At 32.5% G+C, this 14,942-nt stretch overlaps 2 protein-coding genes across 3 annotated transcripts; both read left to right on the top strand.

The window, feature by feature from the left end:
• Positions 1-5,207: 5,207 nt before the first annotated feature.
• LOC120213072 (violaxanthin de-epoxidase, chloroplastic-like) lies at positions 5,208-8,125 on the top strand. 2 transcript variants are annotated; one of them, XM_039211211.1, is made up of 6 exons: positions 5,208-5,359; positions 6,122-6,428; positions 6,528-6,700; positions 6,849-6,945; positions 7,057-7,448; positions 7,567-8,125. In XM_039211211.1, exons 2-6 carry the CDS (start codon positions 6,150-6,152, stop codon positions 8,066-8,068), a joined length of 1,443 nt encoding a protein of 480 aa, XP_039067142.1. In that variant the 5' UTR covers positions 5,208-5,359; positions 6,122-6,149; the 3' UTR covers positions 8,069-8,125. The 2 variants fall into 2 exon arrangements, with proteins under 2 accessions (XP_039067142.1, XP_039067150.1); XM_039211219.1 differs by lacking the exon at positions 5,208-5,359 and adding an exon at positions 5,918-6,001 and having other exon boundaries at positions 6,121-6,428.
• A 2,391-nt stretch (positions 8,126-10,516) lies between these two features.
• LOC120213085 (apyrase 2-like) lies at positions 10,517-14,565 on the top strand. Its single transcript, XM_039211230.1, has 9 exons — positions 10,517-11,130; positions 12,012-12,140; positions 12,231-12,287; positions 12,374-12,466; positions 12,987-13,192; positions 13,398-13,489; positions 13,668-13,882; positions 13,969-14,158; positions 14,252-14,565. Exons 1-9 carry the CDS (start codon positions 10,813-10,815, stop codon positions 14,359-14,361), a joined length of 1,410 nt encoding a protein of 469 aa, XP_039067161.1. The 5' UTR covers positions 10,517-10,812; the 3' UTR covers positions 14,362-14,565.
• Positions 14,566-14,942: the final 377 nt, after the last annotated feature.

Raw genomic sequence — 14,942 nt, 5'->3', positions numbered from 1 at the left:
GACTTCTGAATATCTTCTCCCTTTTTAGAAAATCTATGCATCATCTTCGTACAAATAATCTCCATTATGGTCAAGATGTGCGTATTCCTTGCCTCCATAATCATCTTGTAATATAAAAGGGTCAAAAGACATTAGTAAGATCAAAATAACATTGAATTTACAGTAAATAAATTTTGAAATTATATATACCTTATTGAAACATTCTGAAAAGTTATTTAATAAGAGGTCACATTTTGACCTTATGGAAAAATGAGATTTAGACCACATGGCAGCATCTTTTGACTTTAACCAGTTACAAGCATCCTCTGACGTCCCTCTTATTTCTGACATGGCTCTATCAAAATCCCTCACAGTAGTTGCCCTTGAAGCTTTCCACAAAGAATCTTTCAATGCTTTTCCTTTATAGCCCTCCACATTCTTAAAATTTGAGTGTAAATGCCTAACACAAGTTATGTGTTCAACATTAGGATACAATTCCAGAATTGAGTCAACAAGTCCCTGCCACATTTCAAAACCAGTACAGCCAATAAATATCAAGAGCCATAAATAGCAAATAAATGGAAAATAAACAACAAGTACAATCAATAAGTAGCAAATAAATGATAAGAGCAACGTAAGGATGAGTGGCAACAAGGGGAATTGGGGTTAATCTGATTTCCAGTTTTTTCATCATATGAAAATGCATACAACACTGCTTGCATTGTAAGGTATGGCATATCAACCTCGTTTTCTTTTAGAAATCAGTTTCAGCTGAGACTTGTGCAACATATTTTGTTGGAACAATGATGTAAACCTTTTTTATAGTTGGTTTTGAATACTAAAAAATATGGCTTCTTCATAAAAAAAAACAAATAAATGATAAACTTTTACCTTTTGTTTATCATACATAAATGTGACATGATGAGATTTGACTATGTCCAAGTCTTCTCCCAATAATTACAGGAACCATTGCTAACTATCACGATTTTCAGATTCCACAGCTACCACTGCTATGGGATAAATGCAATCATTTGCATCAATTCCCACAACAGTCAATATGTAACCCTGGTAATAACCATTCAGAAAACATCCATCAAGAGAAATGAAGGGTCTACAGTGATTCTTAAACCCTAGTTTGTAACCCTATAAACACACGTACAACCTAACGAAGTGTCTGTTGTCTAACTTGCATATTGTGGTTGTATCAGGATTTGAGTGTCTCACTTCTCCTAGGTATTCATATATTTTGCTATATTGTTCTGTAAAACAACCTAAGACCTTTTCTACAACCAATTTCCTAGCCCTAGAACATTTTGCTAAACACACATAAGTTCCATAAGCTTCTCTAATATCTTGCTACAGTGAGACAATTGAATACTTGATGACAGTCTTAAATTTTGCAAAAAACGTTTCAGCAATCCACTTGGCAGATATCAACCTTTGATTTCTTATGCCTCTTTGACAATTATGTTCATCATTAATTGTCTTAATCTACCATGTGTCATCATTAGGATCCTTAGGGTTCAACTTAGATGCCCATAATACCCAAGAACAACTCCCTTTACTACACACAGCCTGCACTCTTCGGTTATCATTCTTCTTAAATGACATGCTAAACCTTTCAACCCTTCCATACTGCCTAATTGCATCTCTTAAGATTTCTTTAGTAGCAAATATGAGGTTTTTCTTTAAACTAGGGCATGTCATATCTTTCTCAGTATTAAACTCATGAAATCTTTGTTTTTTACTATGATCAGTGCTATCATAAGAAGAAGCACTACGCAATGACTCTGCACCATTATGACTATCAGAAGAAACACAAACTAGTGCAGATTGATTAGGCATAAATCCTAGGTTTTCTTGTACACTACTAGTCACAAATATTACGCCATCTTCTTCAACTGTATCATACACATCATTTTCACTATCCACAAAGTCAGATTCAGACCTTTCATGCTTAGATGGCCAATAATCAGAACCTTCAGATTCTGATATTTCATTGTGAACAGTTTCTGTCAAGTAGAAGTAAAATGAAAAAAAACGTAAGTTAAACTAAAAAAGAAAATAAAACAGTATGCATAATAGGACTAAGACACGTAAAAGGAAAAGAAACATACCCTACCATTCAATCAGAAAAATTATTGAATACAACTCAATCAAAACATCAAAAAAATTCACCGAATACAACTCAATCAAAACATCATAAATATTTTCACTAAAAATTTTCATGTTAACCAAGATTTAAACTTAAATCTATAAATTTTCAAAAATTTATATAATATAGATTATTTTTAACTCAAATTTCATTTGAAAATATAACTTGTAAATATAAAATATTTTTAATCAAATTTTATATAAAAACATATAATACCCAAAATATAATTATAATACAAAAGGATACATAATCTCAACACTAAATTACGTGTGAATGTCAAGAAGGGGTATGTATAATTTATAAATGTAAATAGTATACGTAATTTCAAAATCAACCTAAACTCGAAATTCGGATAAAAATCCGAATAGCTCGAGAGACTCAAGTCAAATAACTTAAAATCTTTTAAAAAATCAAAATTTTCTAATCAAGTTTTACTCACTCTCCGACATCAAATTATAAATCAAATACAAGCTTGAACATGCAAACATTTTCAGTACCCCATAAACTACTGAAACAACAACGTTGTAGCAGCTTTGTTTAATCGTTGATGAAAATAATAGAACAACAAGGAAAATGTGCAAGAAACAACGATATCAGAACATTTAAATATTTAACACGAAATCAAACAGAAAAATAAGTAATTGCAGGTTCGATAACAAAACCTAGCAATTTGAAAATGGGAGGCAAAACCCTTTTCATTATCATATAAATAAAAAAAATGACCATAGGTATTTTCTTGTGTCTACACAAGCTAACAGAAGAGGAACTTGGCGTTTGCCACGAAATAGATATTCAAGAATATCGCAAAAATGAAAAATAAAACAACGCATACCTCATTTCTTGAAGAGACAAAATGAATAAAAAAATCACACAATAAAAACCAAAAATAAAAGGAAAAGAATTTTAAGATTTAGATAGCAAAGAAGAGATGATGGATTTGGGAACTTACAAAAGAGCAGAAGTAAAACATCAAAAAAAAATCACCGAATACAACTCAATCAAAACATCATAAATATTTTCACTAAAAAATTTCATGTTAACCAAGATTTAAACTTAAATCTATAAATTTTCAAAATAAAAAAAAATTATACGGCATTTGTAATCTAAACATCAAAGAAACTTTGAAATACATCAAAAAGGAAAACTTATCGTTCACCATAGTTGAACAAGCCTTCGATCGACTCCTTTTCTCCCTCATTTTTAATCCACCAACAATCAATACTCTTAAAAATAATCCTAACCCCCAAAAACCCCAAAATAAACCTAATATGTGTTTTTTGGGAAAAAATTTCATAACTTGTCGTTGATTTGAGTTTAAAACCCATTTATCTTTTCCCAAATGTTATACGGTGCCGTTAATATTCTTTTAATTTTTTTGGGTAAACTACACATATCATCACTCAACTTTCTTATCTATCCTAGTTCAGTCACTCAAGTTTTAAAAATTAGGGGACCTAAATTCAAGTGCTTGAAAAGTTCAATGACCGTTTATATAATTTACCCTAATTTTCTAACGGTGGTTTAAGTTTGGGGATCATATTACAAACGAAATAAATGTTGGGGACTGTATTGCAAGTTTTAAAAGTTGAAGAACCTAAATGCAAGATTCAAAAATGTTCAGTGACCATTACTATACTTTACCCTTAAAAATATATATATATTTAAGATAAAAATAAATATTTTTTTTAACTTTTACGTCAATGTTAAATACTATATTATTTAGGGTAATTTATATAAATAACTTCTTAACTATTTAGTCCTTTTACTTCTACCATTGGTCTTTTACTTTTTTCAATCAGATCATATAGTTGTTTAAACGTTGTCAATCAAATCACCTGCCGTTAACAGTTGACGGAATAGATGACCTGACAATTAAATAAATTGATATATTTACATACTTAGTCCTCGTTACTTATTATGCATTTAACTAATTTTACTCTAATATCAATTCAATAAATTTAATTCTCAAATCAAATAGTGACATGTATAAACCCTGATTAGAAAATTTTCTTTAATTTTTAATTTATTTAGTTCAATAAATTTTCACTCACCTTATGAATGAAAAGTTAAAACATATTCAAAATATTTTATATCTACTGCGAATCAAACCAGCAACCAACAGCATGGCTTGGAAGCGCCTCTGCCACAAATTCATTGTATAGGAGTGGTACATCAACAATGAGGTAATAAAAATAGACTCGTTATTTACTTCCTCAAATGTTTATGTTCGACTACGGCGATGTGATAGTCTTAGTTGATGAATGTTCAACTACTTGATGAATTAGATCTCTCGAATGTTGGCCTCTCGGATGAAAGCAAGTACAATTTGACTTTGGATGGCAGTTTTGGTTCTGATATGTTGCTCGATACTCATTGGGTGACACTGTTTGTATGGGTTTCTTCCTTGACTCGCGTCCTGTAACTTTTTCACCTCACTTAAATCTCAAGGACACTTCATAATTTAAATATAGTTATCGCTAAATTTATATTTCAAACACTAATATAATTATTAATGAGTGTTGATTTAAGGGGTTGAGATTTAGGAATTTGAGTTTATAAAGTCAAGTTCGAATCCTACCACCGTCACTCTAGATGAACAATTTGTAAATTCCTATGTAAATCTCAACTGAGTCTTAAGTATGTCATAGTCCTGAATTGAGAAAGTCACACTAACTTAAACTTAATTATAAAAGAAAACTAATATAATTTAATATATTTATATTTATCATTTTATTTGAATGTATTATTTTTTGAAAATTTTAATTTAGTCATTATAATTTAAAAAAAAATCATTTTAATCTTGAAAAAAAATCATCAATAACTATCTTAAACTTATCACACTTGATAACAACTGTCAACCACTTTAATTCTTAATGTAATATTCATTATATTTTCTAAATAATCACCGTACTAAAAAAATTATTTCATGGTTTTTCTATTTTTTTTAAAATTTAAATAAACTAAATAAAATTCAATTATTAGAAAGAAAGAGCAGAATGGATACGTAAAACGTCTAGTTTCCACACATTATTTTATCCTAATTTCACTAGACAAACTTGCAACTGTCACACGTTGTCGTTAGCTTCTTGCCGCCCTTTTTTCCCCCACTCAAGTCTTAGCATCCACTGGCTTCGTCTTCCTGCAATCCTCTCCTTAATAAAACCATGGCAAACATTTAAACAAAGAAGAAGAACCCACCATTTTTTCCCTCTCCATTTAACTGAGGTCAGTTTACTTAACCCTTTCTCTTCAAAACAAATAACCTTTTCTTTAATTTGTTTCTCCTTTTGTTGTGTTTATAGCTGTTAATAACAGTTAAAAAATGGAAAGTTCTTCAAGTACATTACTTATAGTTTCGACATTTTCTAGCAAGTGAAAGTTGTAGGCTTTTTGGATTGAAATATGCAATATGTTATGTTCTCTAAACTGGGAAACTTGGGAATTTGTTGGTAAGTTATGTTCTTAATTTCTGGGTGGGAAATGGATATGATTCATGAAATCTGTTTGGTAGGAAAATGGGTTTTATTTCTTGGCTGATAATTTCCGTCAGAAATGGTAGACCAGGTAATTGGATGCTTTTCCTTTCAATGTTTTGCTTCTTTTGGTCAATGGCGGATGCAAGTGATGTTCGGGACACGTGTCCGCCAAGAAATCTTAATTTATTTATGTTAATTGTTCATTTTATTTGTAATTACTCCATACATTTTTTTTTATTAACATATATATATTCAGTCTCAAAAATATTTCTCGGTCCGTTGTTGCCTTTTGGTTATTCCTCTTTAGTAATGGAGGTGAGAGAGTAATGTGATTATGGTGAACAAATGCTAATAGATGATTGCTTTTAATAATTGCTTAAAAGAAAGGATTCCTAATATAGGGAAAGTTGATTCTACTGAAAGAATCTGACTCCATACTTTTGAATTTCTCCTGTAATACTTACAAAAAAGATCAGAAATTGAGCTTGTTGATTTTATTTTGGATAATCAGGTTGTTTGTGAAGTTGATTTACTGAAATATGGCACAAGCTGCACGTCTAATATGCTTTTCCCATGGTAAAAGTGTTAAATTTCAATGTCGAACATCGGCATTTACTCGTAATGAAGGGTTTCGTCGGAGGCTTATTGTCCATGGCATAGTGCTACTGAAAATTCAATCTAGTTGCAGAAACTCAAGGTACTCTCGGTTAATGAAGTCGAATACGAGTGCTTCGTTGAAGTCAAGATGTTCAAATCAGCTTTCAAGAAGAAAAGAGAGGAACTTCTCTTCAAGGAGAAGCAATGGAAGAACACCTATGGTAGTATTGGCTTCTAGATGCTGAGTTTCTTACTAAATAACAACATTCCTTGGCAATTTAGTGTTTATATCTTTCTATTTACATTTCTTCTTCTTTAAGGAAGAAGAGACATTTTCGTTATCGGTGCCTACGTTATCCAATTTCATGGAACAATGGAGCCAGTCACAGATTGTGAAAATGGTTGGATTGCTTGCATGTGCATACTTGGTGATTCCGTCAGCTGCAGCTGTCGATGCTCTAAAAACATGCACTTGTTTGCTGAAGGAATGCAGGTATTTGATCAAATTAAGCGAAAGTCATCTTCAATTTTCATACTCAGTGTCTTATTGTTTTAAGTTTTAACTTTAGATTGTGTTCCAAGTCTATGGAGGTAAAGTCTCCCTTGTCATCTAATTCAGTGCACAATATTATTCTTGTCAGGGTAGAGCTTGCTAAGTGCATCGCCAACCCATCATGTGCTGCAAATGTTGCTTGCCTCCAGACCTGCAACGATAGACCGGACGAGACCGAATGCCAGGTAAGTTCTATATGATTCTTGCAAATGATTTAGTCTATTGATAGGTGAGTTTATGCCTAATGATTACATATTATGCTTTTTATAGACTTGTTTATATCAGCACTTCTGCAGATTAAATGTGGGGACCTCTTTGAGAACAGCGTTGTAGACGAATTTAACGAATGTGCCGTCTCACGCAAGAAATGTGTGCCCCAGAAATCCGATCTAGGCGAATTCCCTGCCCCCGATCCTGCTGTTCTAGTTGAAAACTTCAACATTGCAGATTTTAATGGGAAATGGTTCATCAGTAGGGGTTTAAATCCTACCTTTGACACTTTTGACTGCCAACTACATGAATTTCATGCAGAAGGTGACAAACTTGTAGGCAATATTACTTGGAGAATAGGAACACCGGATGGTGGTTTTTTCACTCGATCGACTGAACAACGATTCGTGCAAGATCCGAACTACCCCGGGATTCTTTACAATCATGACAATGAGTACCTTCATTATCAAGATGACTGGTAACATCCGCTCCCATATATTTGCTGAATATTAAGTATTCAATCACACTTGAGGGAAGCACTTCACATATGTTTGCTTAAAATTTATAGTTTTTGAACCTCTCATTATGGTATGCAGGTATATTATATCATCCAAAATAGAAAACAAACCGGATGATTATGTATTCGTATATTATCGGGGAAGAAACGATGCATGGGATGGATATGGTGGAGCTGTTGTGTACACAAGAAGTGCCGTTTTGCCGGAAACCATTGTACCTGAACTCAAAAGGGCAGCTGAAAATGTTGGCAGAAACTTCAACAAATTTATCAAAACCGATAATACTTGTGGCCCGGAGCCTCCCCTCGTTGAAAGACTGGAAAAGAAAGTAGAGGAAGGAGAACAGACACTGATTCGAGAAGTTGAAGAGATAGAAGAGGAGGTGGAGAAGGCCGGGAAGACCGAGCTGACGTTGTTTCAGAGCTTGTTTGAAGGTTTTAAAGAGCTGCAACGAGATGAAGAAAACTTCTTGAAAGGGCTAAGTGAAGAAGAGATGGAGCTGTTGAACGAGCTGAAAATGGAAGCGAGTGAAGTCGAGAAACTCTTCGGAAATGCACTGCCGATTAGGAAGCTGCGATAGATTGTTTCGCAAGTAATTCAACAAAGTTCAATTACAACCTTTTGTGTTAGAACTGTACAGAGGTTTGTTACATCTTATATATAGTTTAAGATTTTTGTTAATAAATGAATCTTTAAAAATACTTTTCAAATGAAAACAATTAATGATTTTAAATTGTTTTCACTAACTATATTAAATGTATTAAAAATTATAAATTAAATAAAAGTAAAATCTAATCTTATTAAAATAATCATATTTTTTAAAATCATAAATCGTAAACTGTTATAAACATTACGAATTGATTTAATATTAGTTTTCTCCATTTCTTTGCTCAATTCAACCGTAAATATATTCAATGGGGTTTCTTCTTTATCAATCATCATTTCTTTTTGAAACTTAACAGGCAACAAAAATATCATGCAAAGAGTAAGCATGCATCACATGCCAAATATATAAAAATTGTATCCACATCAGAAAATCATTTTATAAATTAATAGCTAAATAATAAAAGCAAAATTATATAAAAAAGACTAAATTATATCATATGCCAAACATCTATTATATAGTTTATCCCAATAAATTTTTAATTGTTTCAGTTATAATATTGAACTTTGATTTTTTTTCTTCAATTATAGCACTATAACATTAAATTTTAATAGCACTATGAAATGGACAGATCTTTCTGCCACTAAGGTAACATGGACAAAAAAACTTCGTTTTAGTCTTACTATTGATGCAAAAAATGATGTCATTTTAGATAATAAACTTTAAGAGTGTGTTGATTTTGTCACTAAACTTTGAAAAGGTTCGATTTTAGACACTCGACCATCACTGGCAATCAAACGTCGTTCATCACCAGTCCCCATTAGTAGCATATCAAAATTTTCACATTTACTCTTCTTTCATCTTATCGAATTAGTTTTTTTTTGTAAATTTTACTCAAAATTAATGAAAATTCATCTAAAGGTTTGACATGCTAAATACTTTGATATCTTCTAATGGTGTCTTCTCGAAATAATGTTTCACCATTTGAATTTTTGAACAAACTCCTTAAATCTGAGAAAGCCTTTCAACTCCAAAAAAAAATGATATATTTCTTTTATTTAATTTTATTAATTTTGAGTGGGTTTTGTAAAAAAACAATTCTAGAAGAAGTAAGAGGAATAGAATGCGACATTTTAATACTAATTTTATTGCGAATGACGACCGTGAAGGTCGATGATTCACTACCATTGTAGCCAAAAAGTTTAATGTATGGAATGAACCGTTTAAAAGTTTAATGATAAAAATGATATATCTCTAAAATTCAATACCTAAAACGATATTATTTTAATTATCAGTAACCATACTAAAATAATATCATTTTGTCTATATTATCATTTTGTTATGCTTTTAACGACATGATACTATAATTAAATCAAAATCAAAATTCAGTTTTAAAATAGTAATTGAAAGTTCACTAATGTGTACAATTCATTGTCTAAAGTTCAATAATAGATTATATGTCTTATTAAAAACAAATCAAATTGAAAAATACAAAATATTTTTTTTATTAAATATTATTAGAAAAACATTAAAAATGGACCCAACACAAATTAATAATTTATTTAAGGGTAAAGTACACAAATAATCCCCCGATTATAAGATACAATTTTATTTAAATCCTCGATTATTAAAGATTGTAAAATAGTCCTTTGATTATAGTGAGTTATTTTATTGAGTCCTTCCACTATTAAAAGTTACAAAATGGTCACTCAAGTATTCATATATTACAAACTCATCATTTTTTGTAAAAAATTATAATTGTTTGAGTTGTATAGTCGTTTGAGATTCTAAGATCAGATTTTATCATATCATGGTCAACTCCAGCTTAGACTGATGTCAATTTCTTAATAGGAAATGACGAGTTTATAACATATAAATACTTGAGCGATCATTTTATAACTTTTAATAATCGGAAGACTCTACAAAACAACACTTTATAATCTAGGGATTATTTTATAACTTTTAATAGTCAAAATATATTATAGTGGGAACATTGATTTGTATACTGTACCCTTTATTTGTAAATACTTTACGTATTTAGAAAATCATAATAATACCAATTTAGTTTGATTTGGTACAATTTATTAATTTGATAAAATGAAGGATGAAATTATAAATAAAAATATTTATTTTGGTAAAATAGAGGATGAAATCCATAATTAGACGAAGCTTAAGAAACAAATAATCCTGCACCTTCACATTTAATTTCTCCCTCCCTAAACCATCGCCTTCCCTTTCCTCCCCTTTCTCGTTTCGCCCTTTACACTCTCCTTTAACCTTGAGGTCGTGGGATCGAGTCCCACGGAGGACATTTCATAATTCGGAGGTCTCTAACGGAAGCTGCTCTCAACCTGGTGTTGGGGGTAGCCTACTATCTTACCTCCCCCTTACCCCATACATATGGGAAAAAGGGACAGCCATTTTTTTTTCCCAATATGAATATACATTTCTCTTCCTCTCCCAATCCCTTCAAAATCAATTATTAATTTCATTCATTATTTCTTTATTGTTTTATTTTATTTTAATTAAGGCTCCAAATTTCTATAAATTTGAAAATTCTCAAATCTAGAAAGCTGGAAGATCTGGAGTCATTACCGCCTTCCTCCGGGAACGGAAAGATCCGGTACAGAACACCGTCCTCTGCGGATTTGCAGGAGGCCTTTAAGAACGGCGCCCCGACATCCCCGACCAGAAGCGGCACCGCCGATCACCTTGAAAAGATGAAGCGTCCGATGGCCAGACACGACTCCGTCTCCGATAAGATCCACAGATATCGTGGCGTTTTGTTGGTGATCTCCATACCTATCTTGCTCGTGTTGTTCGTGTTGTACGTTATGCCCGGGAAATCTACGGGGGATTTGACCGTGCTGGAGGAGATCGAGCTGAATAGCAGGAAAATTGGGGCGAGTTCCAGACGAAATAGGAATTATGCGGTTATTTTTGATGCGGGAAGTTCCGGGAGTCGGGTTCATGTTTATTGTTTTGATCATAATTTGGATCTTGTTCCAATTGGATCTGAATTAGAGCTTTTTGAACAGGTAAATTCTGTTCTTACAATTTTATGATATATTTTAGAGTAGAAAAATATATTTCCTTGTAATGCAGGTTCACCAAACGATAATCGAGTCCTAGTTTAATAGTTGTACTTTATTAATAGATTTCATTAGAATTACAGCCTTTTTTTTGAAACTACCAATCTTTCATTTAAAAAAAATTCTGGCCTTTAATAATTCTTTTTAATTTTTTAAGAAACGAAAACTAATTCTTTTAGAAGGTGGATTGCTGTAAATGGGAATTTATTATTATAATTTTTTGTTTCTGTTTCTTTTCTTCGCTTTTCGGTTGTTGTGGTGGCATTATCTTAATATTTTAAGATGAATTTTTTTCTTGAATTTGTGGAGATTTGATTTTATATTTTTCTAGTTTTACGTTTAATTTTAGAAACGAAAGATTAAAATTTGGGATATTGAGAGGGATATAAAGCCTTGAAATGATAATCCAAGCGCTGATGTAATGTAACTTTGCTTTGCTTTAATTATGTTTGTGGGTTTTATCTTATGGTTACTGTTATTTGTTACCCCAATTTTGTTGAGTTTTAGGATCTAAAACTAGATTGCTATGAATTTGACTTCCAGGATATAATCGTGCTTTTAAATCTGGACTTTCAGTGAGAAATGTACCTTTAAAATAATAATTTTTGTTCAATGTTTACCGTATAGCCTTTTTAGAAGAAAATGTATACACCGGCATATTTTAAAGTAAGATTTGACTTTTTATGGTTTAAAAGAGAATTTCACTTAGAATTTGGACTAAAAGAGAAATTTCTAGCATCAATTAGTTCGAATTTTTAAAGTTTTCATGACTTTCTTTGGTTGTATTCCATGTGTTAATTGATTTTATGTGGTTTGTTTTATTGCAGCTAAAACCTGGCTTGAGCTATTATGCGAAAGATCCACAGGCTGCAGCAAATTCATTACTTTCTCTTCTTGACAAGGCAGAAAGTGTTGTGCCTCTGGAGTTGCGATCAAAAACTCCTGTCAGAGTTGGGGTTGGTATACTTAGTTTCTTTGTTTATGCTTATTTTTGTATTCTAAGTTTCTTAAATTGCTTGAAATCTGAGACTTCAAATGTTGTTTAGGCAACTGCAGGCCTGAGGGCATTAGAAGGCGATGCAGCTGACAGAATTTTGCAAGCGGTAACTCTACATTTTTATGCATGTTGGTTATGTTCACATCATGTTTCCATTTCATCATGCTAATTTTGTTTTAAATATTCGTATAGGTTAGGGATCTTCTGAAAGATAGAAGCACTCTAAAGTCCATGGCAAATGGTGTTAAAATTCTGGATGGCTCTCAAGAAGGTTCTTATGAGTGGGTATGTTTTGTTGAATTTCATTCACATCTTATATTTTGCTTTTATTATGGACCTTAAGTTATTTTCCTTCTCAAGATTGATTGTAGGGAAAGCATGCCAAGCCTGCTGTAGAATGCATTTTATTGCATGCTTGATCAGGCTTCCTTTGTTTTTGTGGTTGACCGTCTTCAAGTTTCTCATTGTTCTTATGATTTTTTTCCTTGAAAACACTTTTGCATGCTATTGCTGGTCTGCACATTCAGTCTTACTCTAGATGATTTGATGATGATGGTTAATTCAAAGGGGGAGATCCCCAGGACTTCTGTGGTAATGAATGGCGATACGCTTAAAGCTTGGGTAATATAGAAGGATGGATATATTTTGTGTTCTTTTTCCGTAGAAGCAAGTATTTACATTTTGCGCTGAAGCTAAACTTTGCTGCATTTATACTGAACAACATAAGGTCAAAGATCTGGATCTATCCTGCTGGTTTAGGCAGTGACCTAATTTGGAGTTCCTTAACTGCCATCTTCCTTTTCAGGTGACAATAAATTACCTATTAGGTAAGTTGGGAGGGACGTACAAAGACACAGTTGGCATCATTGATCTTGGTGGTGGATCTGTGCAAATGGCTTATGCCATCTCCCGGGATGCTGCTTCAAAGGCTCCAAGTGTACCAGCTGGAGAGGACAATTATGTAAATGAAATGTATCTGAAGGGATCAAAATATTACCTTTACGTGCACAGGTTTCTCTCGTTCATTTTGATAAATTGGTTTTATGATTCTATTAATGATTTAAATGGACAATATAGATTTATAACTGATTGCAACAGCAGCCAATTTTATCAGATGTTTTTATAAAATCGTTTGTATAACTTTGTGGTTTAATGCCAACCATTCTACATTATTATGAGTTTTTAGTTAATATACTTTGGGACTTTTTGCATGCAGTTATTTGCGCTACGGCCTATTGGCAGCTCGAGCAGAAATTCTGAAGGCATCTGATGATTCTGGCAACCCTTGCATCTTGGAGGGTTTTGATGGTATGTTAGATTTATTCAACCAGCTTCCTACTTTGAACTGTAACTTCTCTTTCTATTCTTGAATTTTGAAATGCTGTGAATGTAGTTTTAGTAGTTTGTAGTTGTAGCATCCTTTGTTTTGTGGATGACCGAATATGTGCCGTTTAATGAACATATATGGCCTTTTTATCTTTACAAGGTAATTATGCATATGGAGGCAACGAATATAAAGCATCAGCTCCTTCATCTGGCACAAGCATGGAAGAATGCAGGAGGGTGACTCTCAAGGCTCTTAAAATAAATGATACATGTACACATATGAAGTGCACATTCGGTGGTGTATGGAATGGTGGAGGCGGAGATGGACAGAAAAATCTGTTTATTGCTTCGTTTTTCTTTGACAGGGCTGCTGAGGTATCGTTGATCAAGAATCATATTGCCTGAAATAAATTATGGATGAAAGTGGTTTGCCATTCTAATTGAATTGTTCATGAATACAGGCCGGTTTTATTAAAGCTTCTGATCCAGTTGCAAAAGTCAACCCTCATTCATTTGCAGAAGCTGCTAAACGTGCTTGTGGAACCAAGTACGCAGACGCTAAAGCGACATTCCCTGATGTAGGTGAGGGTAACTTGGCGTACTTTTGCATGGATCTAGTTTATCAGTACACCCTGCTCATTGACGGATTAGGTAAAGCCCATACTTCATCGTTTTTCGTTATGCAATTTCATAATTGCAGATCCTTATGGTTCTCATTGTTCGACATAATCTTTTCTTGGACAGGCCTTGATCCCTACCAAGATATCACACTGGTAAAGAAAGTCCAATACCGCGATTCATTTGTGGAAGCGGCTTGGCCACTAGGCAGTGCCATCGAGGCAGTATCGTCTTGAAGTTAAATTTCAGGTAATGCGGCTTTAATCACTCACCGGAAATCGGATTTTGGAGGGAATAATGGAAGAGAATGAATCATATGTAATTGCATTATTACTAGGTTTAATGAAATTTGATTAAATTTTATTTTGTCCTACAGAACTGAACAAACAGATTATACAATACCAATGTGATTGTATCTCTAATACTTTTGTCAGTGAAAATAACAGATTATTTATAAGCATTAAGCTTCGGATATCTTCAATTTTGAATTCTGAATGTTTATTTAGAATAGCTCGTGTATCTAATTAAGGGATAAATTAATTTCTTAACTTGGTTATCCTTTTGATACCTATCCAAATATTTAAAGTTCGATGTCATCAGTGTTAATTCAATTTGGAAATTACAAAATTAACATTATTTATTAAGTGCAATAAGTGTTATTATAAAGGTGTTGTATTTTTTTATTAATTTGAAGAGTTAATTGCATCATATATCCCCAAACCACAATCCTCATTTTAAATTCGTCCCTAAACTTTTGAATATTTTAATTTCATCCTTAAAATATGATACTCATTTTGAATAACTTCTTAAACTTTTA

Source organism: Hibiscus syriacus, unplaced genomic scaffold (genome assembly GCF_006381635.1).
Source record: "Hibiscus syriacus cultivar Baekdansim isolate YM2019G1 unplaced genomic scaffold, ASM638163v2 tig00000738_pilon, whole genome shotgun sequence".
In the NCBI taxonomy this organism is placed as follows: Eukaryota; Viridiplantae; Streptophyta; class Magnoliopsida; order Malvales; family Malvaceae; genus Hibiscus; species Hibiscus syriacus.
This window is presented reverse-complemented; position numbering and strand designations above follow the sequence as displayed.

Bases quoted from the DNA above. Each gene is read 5' to 3' on its own strand.
- LOC120213072 (XM_039211211.1), top strand. From the start codon at position 6,150: ATGGCACAAGCTGCACGTCTAATATGCTTTTCCCATGGTAAAAGTGTT. The intron at 6,946-7,056 runs GTAAGTTCTATA...GCACTTCTGCAG, and splicing joins CGGACGAGACCGAATGCCAG to ATTAAATGTGGGGACCTCTT. The intron at 7,449-7,566 runs GTAACATCCGCT...TATGGTATGCAG, and splicing joins CTTCATTATCAAGATGACTG to GTATATTATATCATCCAAAA.
- LOC120213085 (XM_039211230.1), top strand. From the start codon at position 10,813: ATGAAGCGTCCGATGGCCAGACACGACTCCGTCTCCGATAAGATCCAC. The intron at 13,490-13,667 runs GTATGTTAGATT...TATCTTTACAAG, and splicing joins CATCTTGGAGGGTTTTGATG to GTAATTATGCATATGGAGGC. The intron at 14,159-14,251 runs GTAAAGCCCATA...TTTCTTGGACAG, and splicing joins CCTGCTCATTGACGGATTAG to GCCTTGATCCCTACCAAGAT.